This window comes from Hippoglossus stenolepis, chromosome 8, assembly GCF_022539355.2.
Source record: "Hippoglossus stenolepis isolate QCI-W04-F060 chromosome 8, HSTE1.2, whole genome shotgun sequence".
Lineage (NCBI taxonomy): Eukaryota > Metazoa > Chordata > Actinopteri > Pleuronectiformes > Pleuronectidae > Hippoglossus > Hippoglossus stenolepis.
This window is the reverse complement of record NC_061490.1, coordinates 1090425-1103505: the sequence shown is the minus strand read 5'-3', so window position 1 is coordinate 1103505 and position 13081 is coordinate 1090425. Positions and strand designations below refer to the sequence as shown.

General features: G+C 40.3%; 1 protein-coding gene across 2 annotated transcripts; it reads right to left on the bottom strand.

The window, feature by feature from the left end:
* Positions 1-67: 67 nt before the first annotated feature.
* Positions 68-5217, bottom strand: fbxo43 (F-box protein 43). 2 transcript variants are annotated; one of them, XM_035162829.2, is made up of 6 exons: positions 4986-5217; positions 3164-4020; positions 2293-3021; positions 1731-1833; positions 1331-1525; positions 68-692 (listed from the first exon to the last, which is right to left on the bottom strand). In XM_035162829.2, exons 2-6 carry the CDS (start codon positions 3967-3969, stop codon positions 444-446), a joined length of 2082 nt encoding a protein of 693 aa, XP_035018720.1. In that variant the 5' UTR covers positions 3970-4020; positions 4986-5217; the 3' UTR covers positions 68-443. The 2 variants fall into 2 exon arrangements, with proteins under 2 accessions (XP_035018720.1, XP_035018719.1); XM_035162828.2 differs by lacking the exon at positions 4986-5217 and adding an exon at positions 4334-4572.
* Positions 5218-13081: the final 7864 nt, after the last annotated feature.

Genomic DNA, 13081 nt, shown 5'->3' with positions numbered 1-13081 from the left:
CAAATACTGATCTATTCATACAGAGAACAATGGAGATCTGCAAAATGAGACAAGTGACACAGGAGTGTAAAAAATAAAATAATCACAAGATTTATTTAAAAACTGATCTGAAAAGACATTGGTAAAAGGTGAAAATCTCAGGAATTTCAAAAAACATTCTCTACACTTGAACACCGTATTGAGAATTACACCAACAGCTAAATTTAATCATTGTGCTGCTGGGAGCCTTCCTTCAAATTCATAATTAAAAACCCAGAAGAAAGAGTTGAGTTGAAAAAAGGTTCATACAGTACATAGACAGGTACAAAGACAAAATAATGAGCACAGAACAATATACTGGCAACGAATCAGTTTCCTTGTTGCAAAGCCTCATTCTCCCCATTAGGCAGAAAAAAAAGTGCTTAATGGACTTTGGCATAACAAGAAGGAATAGAGTTCACTTCTCATAGTCTCCTGACGTTTCTACGACTTTGAGCACTTCCTGGAAGAAGTATGTCCTTTTTGCGACGGCCAACAGACTGGCTGCCACACTCTCTAGATCCATGAAAAGTGCACAAGCAAGCGGTGCAAAACTTGAAACCACAGTCGGCTCTACTGCACACACCTTCCCCTTTCACCGAGTGACATCTTGCCGGATGCTGACATCTAGGGCAGGGCTTCAGGCACTCATCATTGAAGAGAGTTTTGGCAACCTGAAAGAAAAATAAGTTATATGACATGGCTCAAAGTAAATGTTTTAAGTGAACATTTCAATGTATTATTTAATACATCCCAATAATAACAACACACACATGATTTTTTTCAGGCTGTGTGCTTTAGAGCATTTACTTTGAAAAATAATAATACAACATCAAAATGCTATGTCCGAGCTTTAAGTTGTGTTTGTTTACATCAGTAATGAAATTTCCATGGGGGAGATGTTGCCAGGTGCCCAGATTTTAAAGGGATCAATCACTAAATATTTCTTAGGCAGCTGTGTGAAGTTTCAATGTAAGTCAATGCACTAAAAAGAGCTGACACATTGCTCTGGGTTAAATGAGAGATGCCATTTAGACTGAGGTGAAGTTGTCAATTAGGAGGTGACCATGCAAGTACAGATAATAAATAGATACTAAAAGGTGGTTGGCATTTAGTTGAAAACACATGTGCGCATAGGGAAACTGAAAAATGGAAAATGACCTGGTAGACTGTGGAGCACTAGTCTTATGGATGGATCTTGTGGATTATTTACACACTGAACAAAACACCATGACTGAAGAGTAAGTTAACGACCAAGAGAGGACTTTATAATAAATGTTACAGGAAATCTTTGGTGATGTTTTAAACTCACTTCTAGAAATTTCTCTCGTTTGCTGCTGCTGCCTGAATGTACGACACAGTGCTGTAGTCGGACTGAAGTGCTATTTCCTGACTGCGGGGTGCAGTAGCTTGAAGTCCTGGACTGAGCCTGAACCGTCTTGAGGGCCGACCTCTTTAGAAGAGTCAGTCTGGTCTCTGCGTCAGGGACATGGACTGCACCACTGAGCTGAAAGACAAAAGCAAAAAGTTTGAGGGTAATTTCAAATCACCACACACGCGTTAATGTGACAGTGGATGTTCTTCCTTTCACAGCTGATGCACAATTACTGCTTGAAGAAGCAGACAGCAACAGGCACATTGTCACAGCAGTATACTGACAACACTATAGTGACTATATCAGCCAATAGTAACTAATATAGCAAATCTCCTACCTCAAGAGAGGCAGTCACTTCACTCAGGTAGCTTCTTATCCTGAAGGCAGCCCGCTTGTCCTGCCGGATAATTTCACTCCAGCTTTTGCACACCTGACCACACCTGTCAAATAAACAAATGCAGGTATGACACTAATATTTCCAGCCCTCACTGCACCTTGTCAAGCCTGATGGTTTGAGAAATAATCAGGTTTCACATTAAATTAATAAAACTATACAAAAGCAAGTTGTCAAAACTTTGAAGGGGAAATACAGATTTTTAATTAAAAACTTGCATACATCTACAACTTGGACAAGAATAATGTCCTGTACTTTGGTCTGAGTTAAGCATCCATTATACATTTAAATGTGTATTAAACTGACAGGATTCTTTACAATGTATTGTGTACACTATAAGATTTTGAACATAAATGATTATGTGACAGTAGCATAAGATAAATCTGATGGGAATTGAGCTACTTGGTCATTGAATGTGCTGAGATATACAATTGATGAGTAGATAAGCTTTTGTTTGTTTTATAGCAGTGATGAGTTAAGTTTGTTGAAAACATGAATTCCTCACCTGTAGATGCTCTCAGAGGTCAGGTGACTGAGTACGACAGCCAGGATGTGCCTGAGGTTCCTCTTCTTCAGTTCTGTGAGTATGTCTATCTTCCCCACCCCCATCTTCCTGCCAATCAGTCCTGCCAATGGCATAGCTGTCCTAAATGTCACCGGGGTCTGAGCCAGTGCTGCCGTGGACTTCAACTGCTCCTTCAGGCTTGGACTTTGGCCAGCAAACATCTGAGCTTTCTGCTGGCACATAGCATGAACAAGCTGCAAAGCTGGAGTCAGTGAGAGATTTACTGGGGTTGTCCTGAGAGGGGTAACATCTGGATTAGCAGCTGTGCCTAAAGGTGTCATGTTTTCTGGCTTGGCTGAGGTGGCTCTGAGAGGGGTGGCATAATCTGGTTTTGAATAGGTCAAACCATCAAACATCATGCTATTATCACATTTAATAGAGAGAACCCTGCGAGGAGTAGCATCATCAGCAAAAACATCTTTAGAAGAGCTGTGGCACAGATTAAGATGTTCATGTTTTCTGTCTGCTGGGTCTTCCTCCGACTGAGAGCCCCCTTCTTTTAGCGTGGAGAGCCTGTGCTGACGCTGCAAACGGGAGTGCCGCTTTGCCTCCGCCAGATTTGGGGTTTCACAGTTTCTTCTGGAGGCAGGGAGCAGCAGCTCCTGGAATGAGCCATCGTGGTCCACTGAGGAGTCTTGGGAACTGAAACCACTGTCTTCAAACACCAACCTATTGCAGGGTTAGAAGGGAGTTAATGCCAGCATGCTTTCTGATTAATTAAAAGAACATTATTTTATTCATAGCTTCAAGTATTTGGCTGGAAAAATTACAAATACATGGTGAAAGTCAAATCTTAAAAAAAAGCATTTACCTGATGTACCTGGGTGTATGTGAGGAGGATGGAGTGCAAAATAAGTCATTGAGGTCATTTGTCACAACACTGACTGGTGATTGAGAGTTTTCCTTGGATGAGACAGGCAGAGATTTTCTAGAGTTCGGAGTCTCAATATTTATTTGATCAGCGGCAGAAAAGCTCTTACTGAAATCTGCACTTGAGAGGGAACCTATTGTCTCAAAATCAGCAGGATGACCAGAGTGGAGTTTACCATCTTCAAGAGTAGAGGTCCTCATCTGTGAAAAAAGGAGACGGCGTTTCCTGCCAGATAAAGGCAGGTCCTGTTTTAGGTTTAAAGTGCTTGATGCCAAAGCCCCCATCACTGAGTCTAGAGAGTCAAACGATGCACTGAGCCAGTGATCAGACCGGATACTGATGGTGGAAGATTCAGTCCTTCTGTTGCACAGTGATCTTGTGCTGTCAGTTTTGACATCTGTGTTAGGTTTGCACATCAGAAGTCTGTGTCGCAGCGAGGCATCTCTTTTATACACTTTTGGAGTTTCACACCAACTAACTGTTGATGGCCGCTGTGTTGCCCTGGAGTCCTTGTCCAAAAACCTGACCGACTCTCTGCTCCTCTCTTTCGGTGTGACAGGAAGTCTGAGGTTCTCTTTGGGCGTCTCATTGAATTCAACAGGTGACAAAGACCTACAGAAGTCCACTCCACTGATGCTCTGTGGACTGTGGAATAACCCTGAGTATCCACTGTCAAAGCAGTCATCATAACAGTGCTGCTCTTTGCACATGGCAGGGTAAACATTTGATTCAGGGGTGTACTGCATTTTCCTCCTCCGATGTGCTAACTTTGCCCCAGAACCACGAGGTGAGGTGACCTGCAAACAAAAAAAAAGCAATAAATATTATATCAACTTAAGCATGGCATTAAATAACAGCACAGCATTCAGCATCCTTGCCTGGTTACTAACTCATAATTTAAGTGTCACCTGAGAGATTATGTAAAAACATGGCAAATTGGCACAAAGCTAAGCCATCTTAACTGCTGCATGTGTTTGTAAAGTTTCTAATTAGGCACCATTTTTGGACTCTTTTTGTGATAGATGATAAAAGAAAAACGTGGAGTCAGTCTTTCAGTGGTTCCCTGTGTACAGAGGCATCAGTCTGAATCAGATCCTGACAGAAACTCACAGTCTGCTTCATCAGCGTTGCTATGAGAGCGCGTGTTGTTGATGTTAATGCGCGTGCTCTTTGTGATGCCGCTATAAAGTGAGCTCGAGCCGCCAACTCAACGTGTCCTGACTCGTTCTCCACTGCTGCCAGTGGACCCCCGGGATTCCTACGTTCATTCCCTGTGAACACTGAGCCAACACCAGCTAACGAGACAGCAGCTGGTTCATTGGGTGACCATTCATCTTAGTGTGCACGTTCTGATGAGCAAAATGACGTTAGACACAAAGACAACCAAGCATGAGATGTAAAGCCTTGAAATGGGTTTCACAAATAACCTTACTTACGCTAAACTCGTACTGTTACGTAACAAACGTGTTAATGTAATGAGCACGATGTGAGACACCTGCGTTAATGAGAAATCCACACGTTGACAAACGTAAGCTCCGTGCGTGTAACAAACACAATATAAACACATACACCTAATAGCCACATGTCAGCTTGGTGTTTGCATCGACTTATATAAAATTACCTTTACACCACATAACGTGTGCAATGCATTCAACATAGTAGGGAGCCACACGCTTCCTGAATGGTAATGGTTCACCAAACTGCATAAAAACACATACTATCGTGCATTTATACCTGGATTTTGAAAAGGATAAAAACTTACTTGTAGATGAAAGTGGGCCAATGTGAAGCCGGTGTTGTTTGGTCGGGATCAGCTGAAGGCCTTAGTCTGCGCCCCTGCTCTTTATTTATGTTTGCTTCATGCTGGCCCACAGTCACCGAGCAGCCACGTTTTCAAATTTGGAGCCCGCTGTGGACGGTGTCACGTGTTTCCGGTTCAGCGTGCAGCTGGAGAGACAGCAAGCTCGTAGAGGCACTTCCGGTGGCAAAAGACACTGCCACTGATTTGTAAAGGCAGTTGCCGCGATTTGAGGCAGCTGTCACTGCTGCCGCCCTGTTTGAGGGCAACTACCGCTGTTTGTGACTTATTCCCTGAGATGTATACCTAGTTTAGAATGTTTATAAGCGTGTAACTGTTCTGAGCACCAAGAATAAGGCTCATTTCTGTGTCACATTTGTACCGATTCTGCTTAAATGCTGTTAATGCTTTGCCTGTGTTTTGTGTCATTGAAACTCACACTGCTGCCAGGCTGCATTAGGGCACCTGCCACGGCAGCTCCCACCTTTGTTTGGAGGCAGCTACCCTTGCTGCCAGGCTGTTTGGAGGCAGATGCCTTTGCTGCCATGCTGTTTGGAGGCAGCTGCCTTTGTATCGTGCTGTCTGATCGTGATAATAATGGGGGATCCTGTAACGTGTTGGCATCTGATAATGGTGGTGGACCATGATCGAGGTGGCAGCTGATGGTGGATCCTGATGGCGGCAGTGGATCATGACTGTTGTCTATGGTGGCATCCGATCTTGATGATGGATCATGATCGTGGTGGCTGCTGACCATGGATTATGATTACAACAAGACTGCTTGATATACAATATTTCTCCTCAGATACTCAACCATTACTGACAATATTACATCAATTCATTGACCTTCCATTATGCTACAAAGTGTTTATTCTAATCAATGCTGCAAATACCCGTAGCTTTCTGATGTTCTCCATTACACGTGGCATCTATTGCACTTCTGTCCGTCCTGGGAGAGGGATCCTCACATGTGGCTCTCTCTGAGGTTTCTACTTCTTTTTACCCTTTTTAAAAGTTTTTTGTAGTTTTTCCTTACTCTTGTTGAGGGGTTAAGGGCAGAGGATGTCACACCTTGTTAAAGCCCTATGAGACAAAATGTGATTTGTGAATATGGGCTATACAAATAAAATTTGATTGATTGATTGATTGACTATGGTGGCATCCGATTGTGATGGTGGATCCTGATCGTGCTGGCTGCTGACCATGGACTATGATTACAACAAGACTTCTTGATATATGTCTATATGTCTACTCAGATACTCTACCATTACTGACAATAATACATCAATTCAGTTACCTTCCATTAGGCTACAAACTGTTTATTGTAATCAATGCCGCAATTATCCTGGAAAAATAGTGTTAAAGCATATAAGAAAGCCCTCCACAAAGCAAGAGCTGCCTATTACTCCGCACTGTAGCCAGGCTGATAGAGTCACACCTCCATCGAACCCAGTATTCCTCGATCCCTGAATAGCAATATCTTTATGACCTTCTTCAATGACAAAATTCTAACTATTAGAAATAAAACCAATCATCTCCTGCCGTCAGTTGGCACTAATACCCCATCAAGAATAGAAATCTCAGAAACAGCTGAGAATCTTACCAATTATTTAGACAGCTTCTCTCTGATCACCCTTGATCAGCTGACCAAAATAATCTCATGTTCTAAACCAACAACTTGTATCTTAGATCCCATTCCTACAAAATTACTTAAAGAAATTCTGCCCCTAATTGATAGTACGTTACTGAACACAATCAATCTCTCATTATCATCAGAATATGTACCACAGTCCTTTAAACTAGCTGTAATCAAACCCCTTCTCAAAAAACCCACCCTAGACCCAGAGGTTTTAGCCAATTACAGACCGATATCTAACCTCCCCTTCCTGTCTAAAATCCTTGAAAAGGTTGTAACCAATCAGCTGTGTGAGTTTCTCCAGGAAATTAATGTATATGAAGACTTTCAGTCAGGGTTTAGAGCTAATCACAGCACGGAGACAGCCTTGGCAAAAGTCACTAATGACCTTCTAATAGCTTCAGATCAGGGATTTGTGTCTGTTCTCGTTCTGTTAGATCTTAGTGCAGCATTCGACACTATTGACCATCACATTTTATTACAGAGACTAGAACAGTTAATTAGCATTAAAGGAACCGCCCTAAACTGGTTTAAATTCTATGTTTCAGATCGATTCCATGTCGTGCAAATTTATGATGAGTCATCTGTGCGCACCAAAGTTAACCACGGTGTTCCACAGGTCTCTGTGCTCAAACTCTGTAAATTTCCATTGCTATGCGGATGATACCCACAGTTATACTTGTCAATAAAACCTGAACAATGTAATCAATTAACTAAACTCCAAGCATGTCTCAAGGACATAAAAACCTGGATGACCCGCAATTTTCTCTTAATACAGTAAGATAAAACAGAGGTTCTAATACTTGGCCCGAAACACCTTAGAGACATTATCTAATGATATAGCTGCGCTAGACGACATTGTCCTTGCTTCTAATGAAACAGTCAGGAACTTGGGAGTGATCTTCAATCCTGATTTGTCCTTTAATTCTCACTTAAAACTAATTTCTAGGACCGCCTTCTTTCACTTGCGTAACATCTCAAAAATCAGACATGTCCTTTCTCAAAAAGATGCAGAAAAACTAGTCCACGCCTTTGTTACATCCAGACTTGATTATTGTAATTCCTTATTATCAGGCTGCAGCAGTAAGTCGTTAAAGACTCTGCAGCTTGTCCAAAATGCTGCAGCACGTGTCCTGACAAGAACCAGGAAAAGAGACCACATTTCTCCTGTATTAGCCTCACTAAACTGGCTCCTCCTCACCTTCCATGCCCTTAATAATATCAATCAATCAATCAATCAAATTTTATTTGTATAGCCCATATTCACAAATCACAATTTATCTCATAGGGCTTTAACAGGGTGTGACACCCTCTGCCCTTAATCCTCAACAAGAGTAAGGAAAAACTACTAAAAAACCCTTTTAACAGGGTAAAATAATATGGCATCATTATACCTTAAAGCAGGGGTCTTCAACGTTTTTCAGGCCAAGGACCCCCAAACTGATGGAGAGATGGAGCAGGGACCCCCTACTATATATATTGTATAAATTTGTGTTTTATATTAAACTGGGCCTAGTGCCATGTATAAACATAGCTACCCTGTTATTGTAAGCTATTCAAATAATACACAGGTTCATATATTCATGTTTTTATTATTGTGTGTCGCTGAATGTGTGCATTGCTGAGTGAAAGATAACGTCTTCTGTCTCCATTTATCCGTTCGCTACCATTACTTTCTGTGCTCGTATGTACTGTATTTTAAAACAGCCGAATTCCCCCAAAAATATTTTCTCTACTAAATATCCAGATATATCAGTTTTCATCTGAAAAAAAGTTTTTGGGGGTTTAGTCAAACTTGAACAAGACTTCTTAGATGCCACAAGATGCACATGTGCCACACTTAAGACTCCTAACAGCGACACAGAACAAATAACATAATAATGTTTTTTTCAAAGCCAAAGAAATCCAGTCTTTTTTCTCTTAAGTTTTGTGTCCTCATATTGCTGAGTAATTGTTTTTTTTTAACTGCATTTAAAAATTAAGTGATATTACTGTTGGATACGTGTAGGCTATATTATATGTTCTGCCGTCAAAACACTTTTGAGGACATCATTATTACTTTGCACTGTAACAATGTGAAACAGGTGACAAGTGGACATTTAACTGCACTACCATCTGTACATTCCTGTATTTCCATATGTATATTTATGTAGCCTATTGTGCATATCTTTATCTGATTCAATATCTGGTCTTTTTCTGCAGATATGCAAATCAGGTAGTTTTTTCTTAAATGTATTTTTAGTTTCCATTTATCTGCAAAATTATTAGTAAATTTCTTTCATTCTCTTGTCTTTAGTCTAGCAGCTTTAGGTCTCGCAGTAGAGACAATTTCAAGGTGTGTTAGCCTATAGTGTTTTATAATACAAATACTGAGTCAGTTGTACTTTCCGATCCACAGAAAAGTCTCAGGGCAAATCATGTCAAGACTGCCAAGGTGATGTCAATCAATCAATCAATCAAATGTTATTTGTATAGCCCATATTCACAAATCACAATTTGTCTCATAGGGCTTTAACATGGTGTGACATCCTCTGCCCTTAACCCTCAACAAGTGTAAGGAAAAACTACTAAAAAACCCTTTTAACAGGGAAAAAAGAAGTAGAAACCTTAGAGAGAGCCACATGTGAGGGATCCCTCTCCCAGGACGGACAGAAGTGCAATAGATGTCAAGTGTAAAGGAGAACATCAGAAAGATAAAGGTTTTAGCAGCATTGATAAGGGTAAACATTTTGAAGCATAACTGAAGGTCAATGAATTGATGGATTATTGTCAGTAATGGTCAAGTATCTGAGGAGAAATACTATATATCAAGCAGTCCTGCTGCAATCATAGTCTATGGTCAGCAGCCAGCACTATCATGATCCACCATCAAGATCGGATGCCACTATAGTCCACAGTCATTGTCCACTGCCGCCATTAGGATCCATCATCAGCTGCCACCTCGGTCGTGGTCCACCATCATTATCAGATGCCAACACGATAAAGGATCCGCCTTTATTATCATGATCAGCCAGCATGATGCAGAATCCGCCATACTGGATCCACCATTACGACCTCTGATACGTGATCCACAGATCCTAATCCATGATGTGACCACAGCTGCGGCCCTGGATCTGAGGACGATAAGGCAAAGGGACTCCGGGGAAGAAGTCAAGTCAGTAATATGTATTGATGAGATATGAATTACTTTGATGTGATAGCGATTGAGAAGAGGAAGGAGAAGCTGGAAAGAGAAGCTCCGTGTGTCATGTGTCCCCCGACCTTCTAGACCTATAGCAGCATAACTAAGAGCAGGTCTAAGACAAGCCTGGACCGGCTCTAACTATAAGCTTTATCAAAAAGGAAGGTTTTAAGCCTACTCTTAAACGTACAGATGGTGTCTGCCTCCCGAACTGAAAGTGGGAGATGATTCCACAGGAGAGAGGAGCTTGATAGCTGAAAGCTCTGGCTCCTACTCTACTTTTAGAGACTTTAGGGACGACATGTAAGCCTGAATTCTGGGAGCGCAATGCTCTAGTGGGTTGATAAGGTACTAACAGCTCCTTAAGGTATAATGGTGCCATATTATTAAGGGCCTTGAAGGTGAGGAGGAGAATTTTAAATTCTATTCTAGATTTAACCGGAAGCCAGTGTAGCGAAGCTAATACTGGAGAAATGTGGTCTCTGTTCCTGGTACTTGTCAGGACACGTGCTGCAGCATTTTGGACAAGCTGCAGAGTCTTTAACGACTTACTGCTGCAGCCTGATAATAAGGAATTACAATAATCCAGTCTGGATGTAACAAAGGCGTGGACTAGTTTTTCGGCATCCTTTTGAGAAAGATTTTGGAGATATTACGCAAGTGGAAAAAGGCGGTCCTAGAAATTTGATTTAAGTGTGAATTAAAGGATAAATCAGGATCGAAGATCACTCCCAAGTTCCTGACTGTTTCATTGGAAGCAAGGGCAATGTCGTCTAGCGCAGCTTTATCATTAGATAATGTATCTCTAAGGTGTTTAGGGCCAAGTATTAGAACCTCTGTTTGATCTGAGTTTAATAAGAGAAAATTGCGGGTCATCCAGGTTTTTATGTCCTTGAGACATGCTTGGAGTTTAGTTCATTGATTACATTGTTCAGGTTTTATTGACAAGTATAACTGGGTGTCATCCGCATTGCAGTGGAAATTTACCGAGTGTGTCCTGATAATGTTTCCGAGTGGAAGCATATATAATGAGAATAAAATTGGGCCGAGCACAGAGCCCTGTGGAACACCATGGTTAACTTTGGTGCGCGCAGATGACTCATCATTAATTTGCACGAATTGGGAGCGATCTGAAACATAGGATTTAAACCAGTTTAGGGCGGTTCCTTTAATGCTAATTAACTGTTCTAGTCTCTATAATAAAATTTGATGGTCAATTGTGTCGAATGCTGCACTAAGATCTAACAGCACGAGGACAGACACAAATCCCTGACCTGAAGCTATTAGAAGGTCATTAGTGACTTTTGCCAAGGCTGTCTCCGTGCTGTGATTAGCTCTAAACCCCGACTGAAAGTCTTCATATATATTATTTTCCTGGAGAAACTGACACAGCTGATTGGCTACAACTTTTTCTAGGATTTTAGACAGGAAGGGGAGGTTAGATATCGGTCTGTAATTGGCTAAAACCTCCGGGTCTAGGGTGGGTTTTTTGAGAAGGGGTTTGATTACAGCTAGTTTAAAAGACTGTGGTACATATCCTGATGATAATGAGAGATTGATTGTGTTCAGTAACGTACTATCAATTAGGGGCAGAATTTCTGTAAGTAATTTTGTAGGAATGGGATCTAAGATACAAGTTGTTGGTTTAGAAGATGAGATTATTTTGGTCAGCTGATCAAGGGTGATCAGAGAGAAGCTGTCTAAATAATTGGTAAGATTCTCAGCCGTTTCTGAGATTTCTGTTCTTGGTAGGGTATTAGTGCCAATTGAGGGCAAGAGATGTTTGATTTGATTTCTAATATATATATTATTAGAAATTAGAAATTATTAGAAATTATTAGAAATATTATTATATATATTCAACACGGTTGCTGGAGCGCCACTTCCTTTCTAGTTTTCTTGACGCTTGTTTTAATTCATGTGTCTTGGAATTATACCACGGAGCTAATTTACTATGTTTTATATGTTTCTTTTTTAGAGGAGCTATTGAGTCTAATGTTAATCGTAATGAGTCTACAGAGCTATCGACGAGATGGTCAATCTCAGTGGAGCTAGGATTTTTAATGAATATGTTGTTTATATCGACGGATAATATGGGTTTAAATGTAATCGGAATTATTTCCTTAAATTTAGCTACAGCACTATCAGGTAAACATCTAGAAAATGAGTTCATTATTAGTGGCATATATTCTGATAGTGAAAAATCGAAGGTTATTAAATTATGGTCTGATAGAATTGGATTGCGCGGAAGTACCGTTAGATGTTCAATTTTGACACCGTATGATAGTACAAGGTCAAGTGTGTGGTTACAACAATGAGTAGGTTGGTGTACACACTGACTGAAACCAATTGAGTCTAATATCGAAATAAATGCTACGCTAAGGCTATCTTTATTATTGTCAACATGAATATTAAAGTCACCAACAATAATAATTTATAAGCAGTTTCTGTTGCCAACGGGAATGGTGTGTCTTTCTGTGTAATGACCTTTATCCAGGCATCATATTTAGATGTTGATAGAGAGTTGATCTGTTATTAAAACGATGTACAACAATCTGGTACACACGAATGTGGTAGGACTTGGCAGTGATGCCGGTAGAACATGATGCTTAATGACTGAAACTGGAACACTGCTTTCTTTTCAATGAGTTACATAAAAAGATTAACATTTTCTATGACTTTACTCCTCTGTCTGAAATGATGATGGTGAGAAGCTGTTATTAATGTATCATTAGCCAATTAATGTTCGTGCCTTGAGTTTTTAATATTAAAGTCACTTTAACCCAGTCCTTACTACAATACCTTTGCTATCAGTGACACATGTAAAGCCTGCTGTTTGTGTCTGTTATTGCAGCTCTGTAGCCCTTTTTAAGGTTCCATTATTAAAATTACCATCGTTGAAACAATAAATCATTACAATATTCAATGCTATAATTTAATGCTTTAATTTAGTTATCATGATCTGCATTTGCACAAATTACTCAAACATAAGAAAGGCAATTATTTACACATTGTTAATATCTATCTGTCATCAGCTTTCTAGTTGTACCTGGTAACCTTGGTGGAGATGTTCTTGAAATTACTGGTTAGCCAGGAAAGTATAAATAACAGTTTGCTTCAATATCAGTACATTTCACTTTATTTTAACAAGATAAGCCAGCCTGTATCAATATTGCTGTCCATGGAGTCATTGTCAGTTAACTGAATTCATACAAATACTGAAGACATGAGAATAAAACTTGG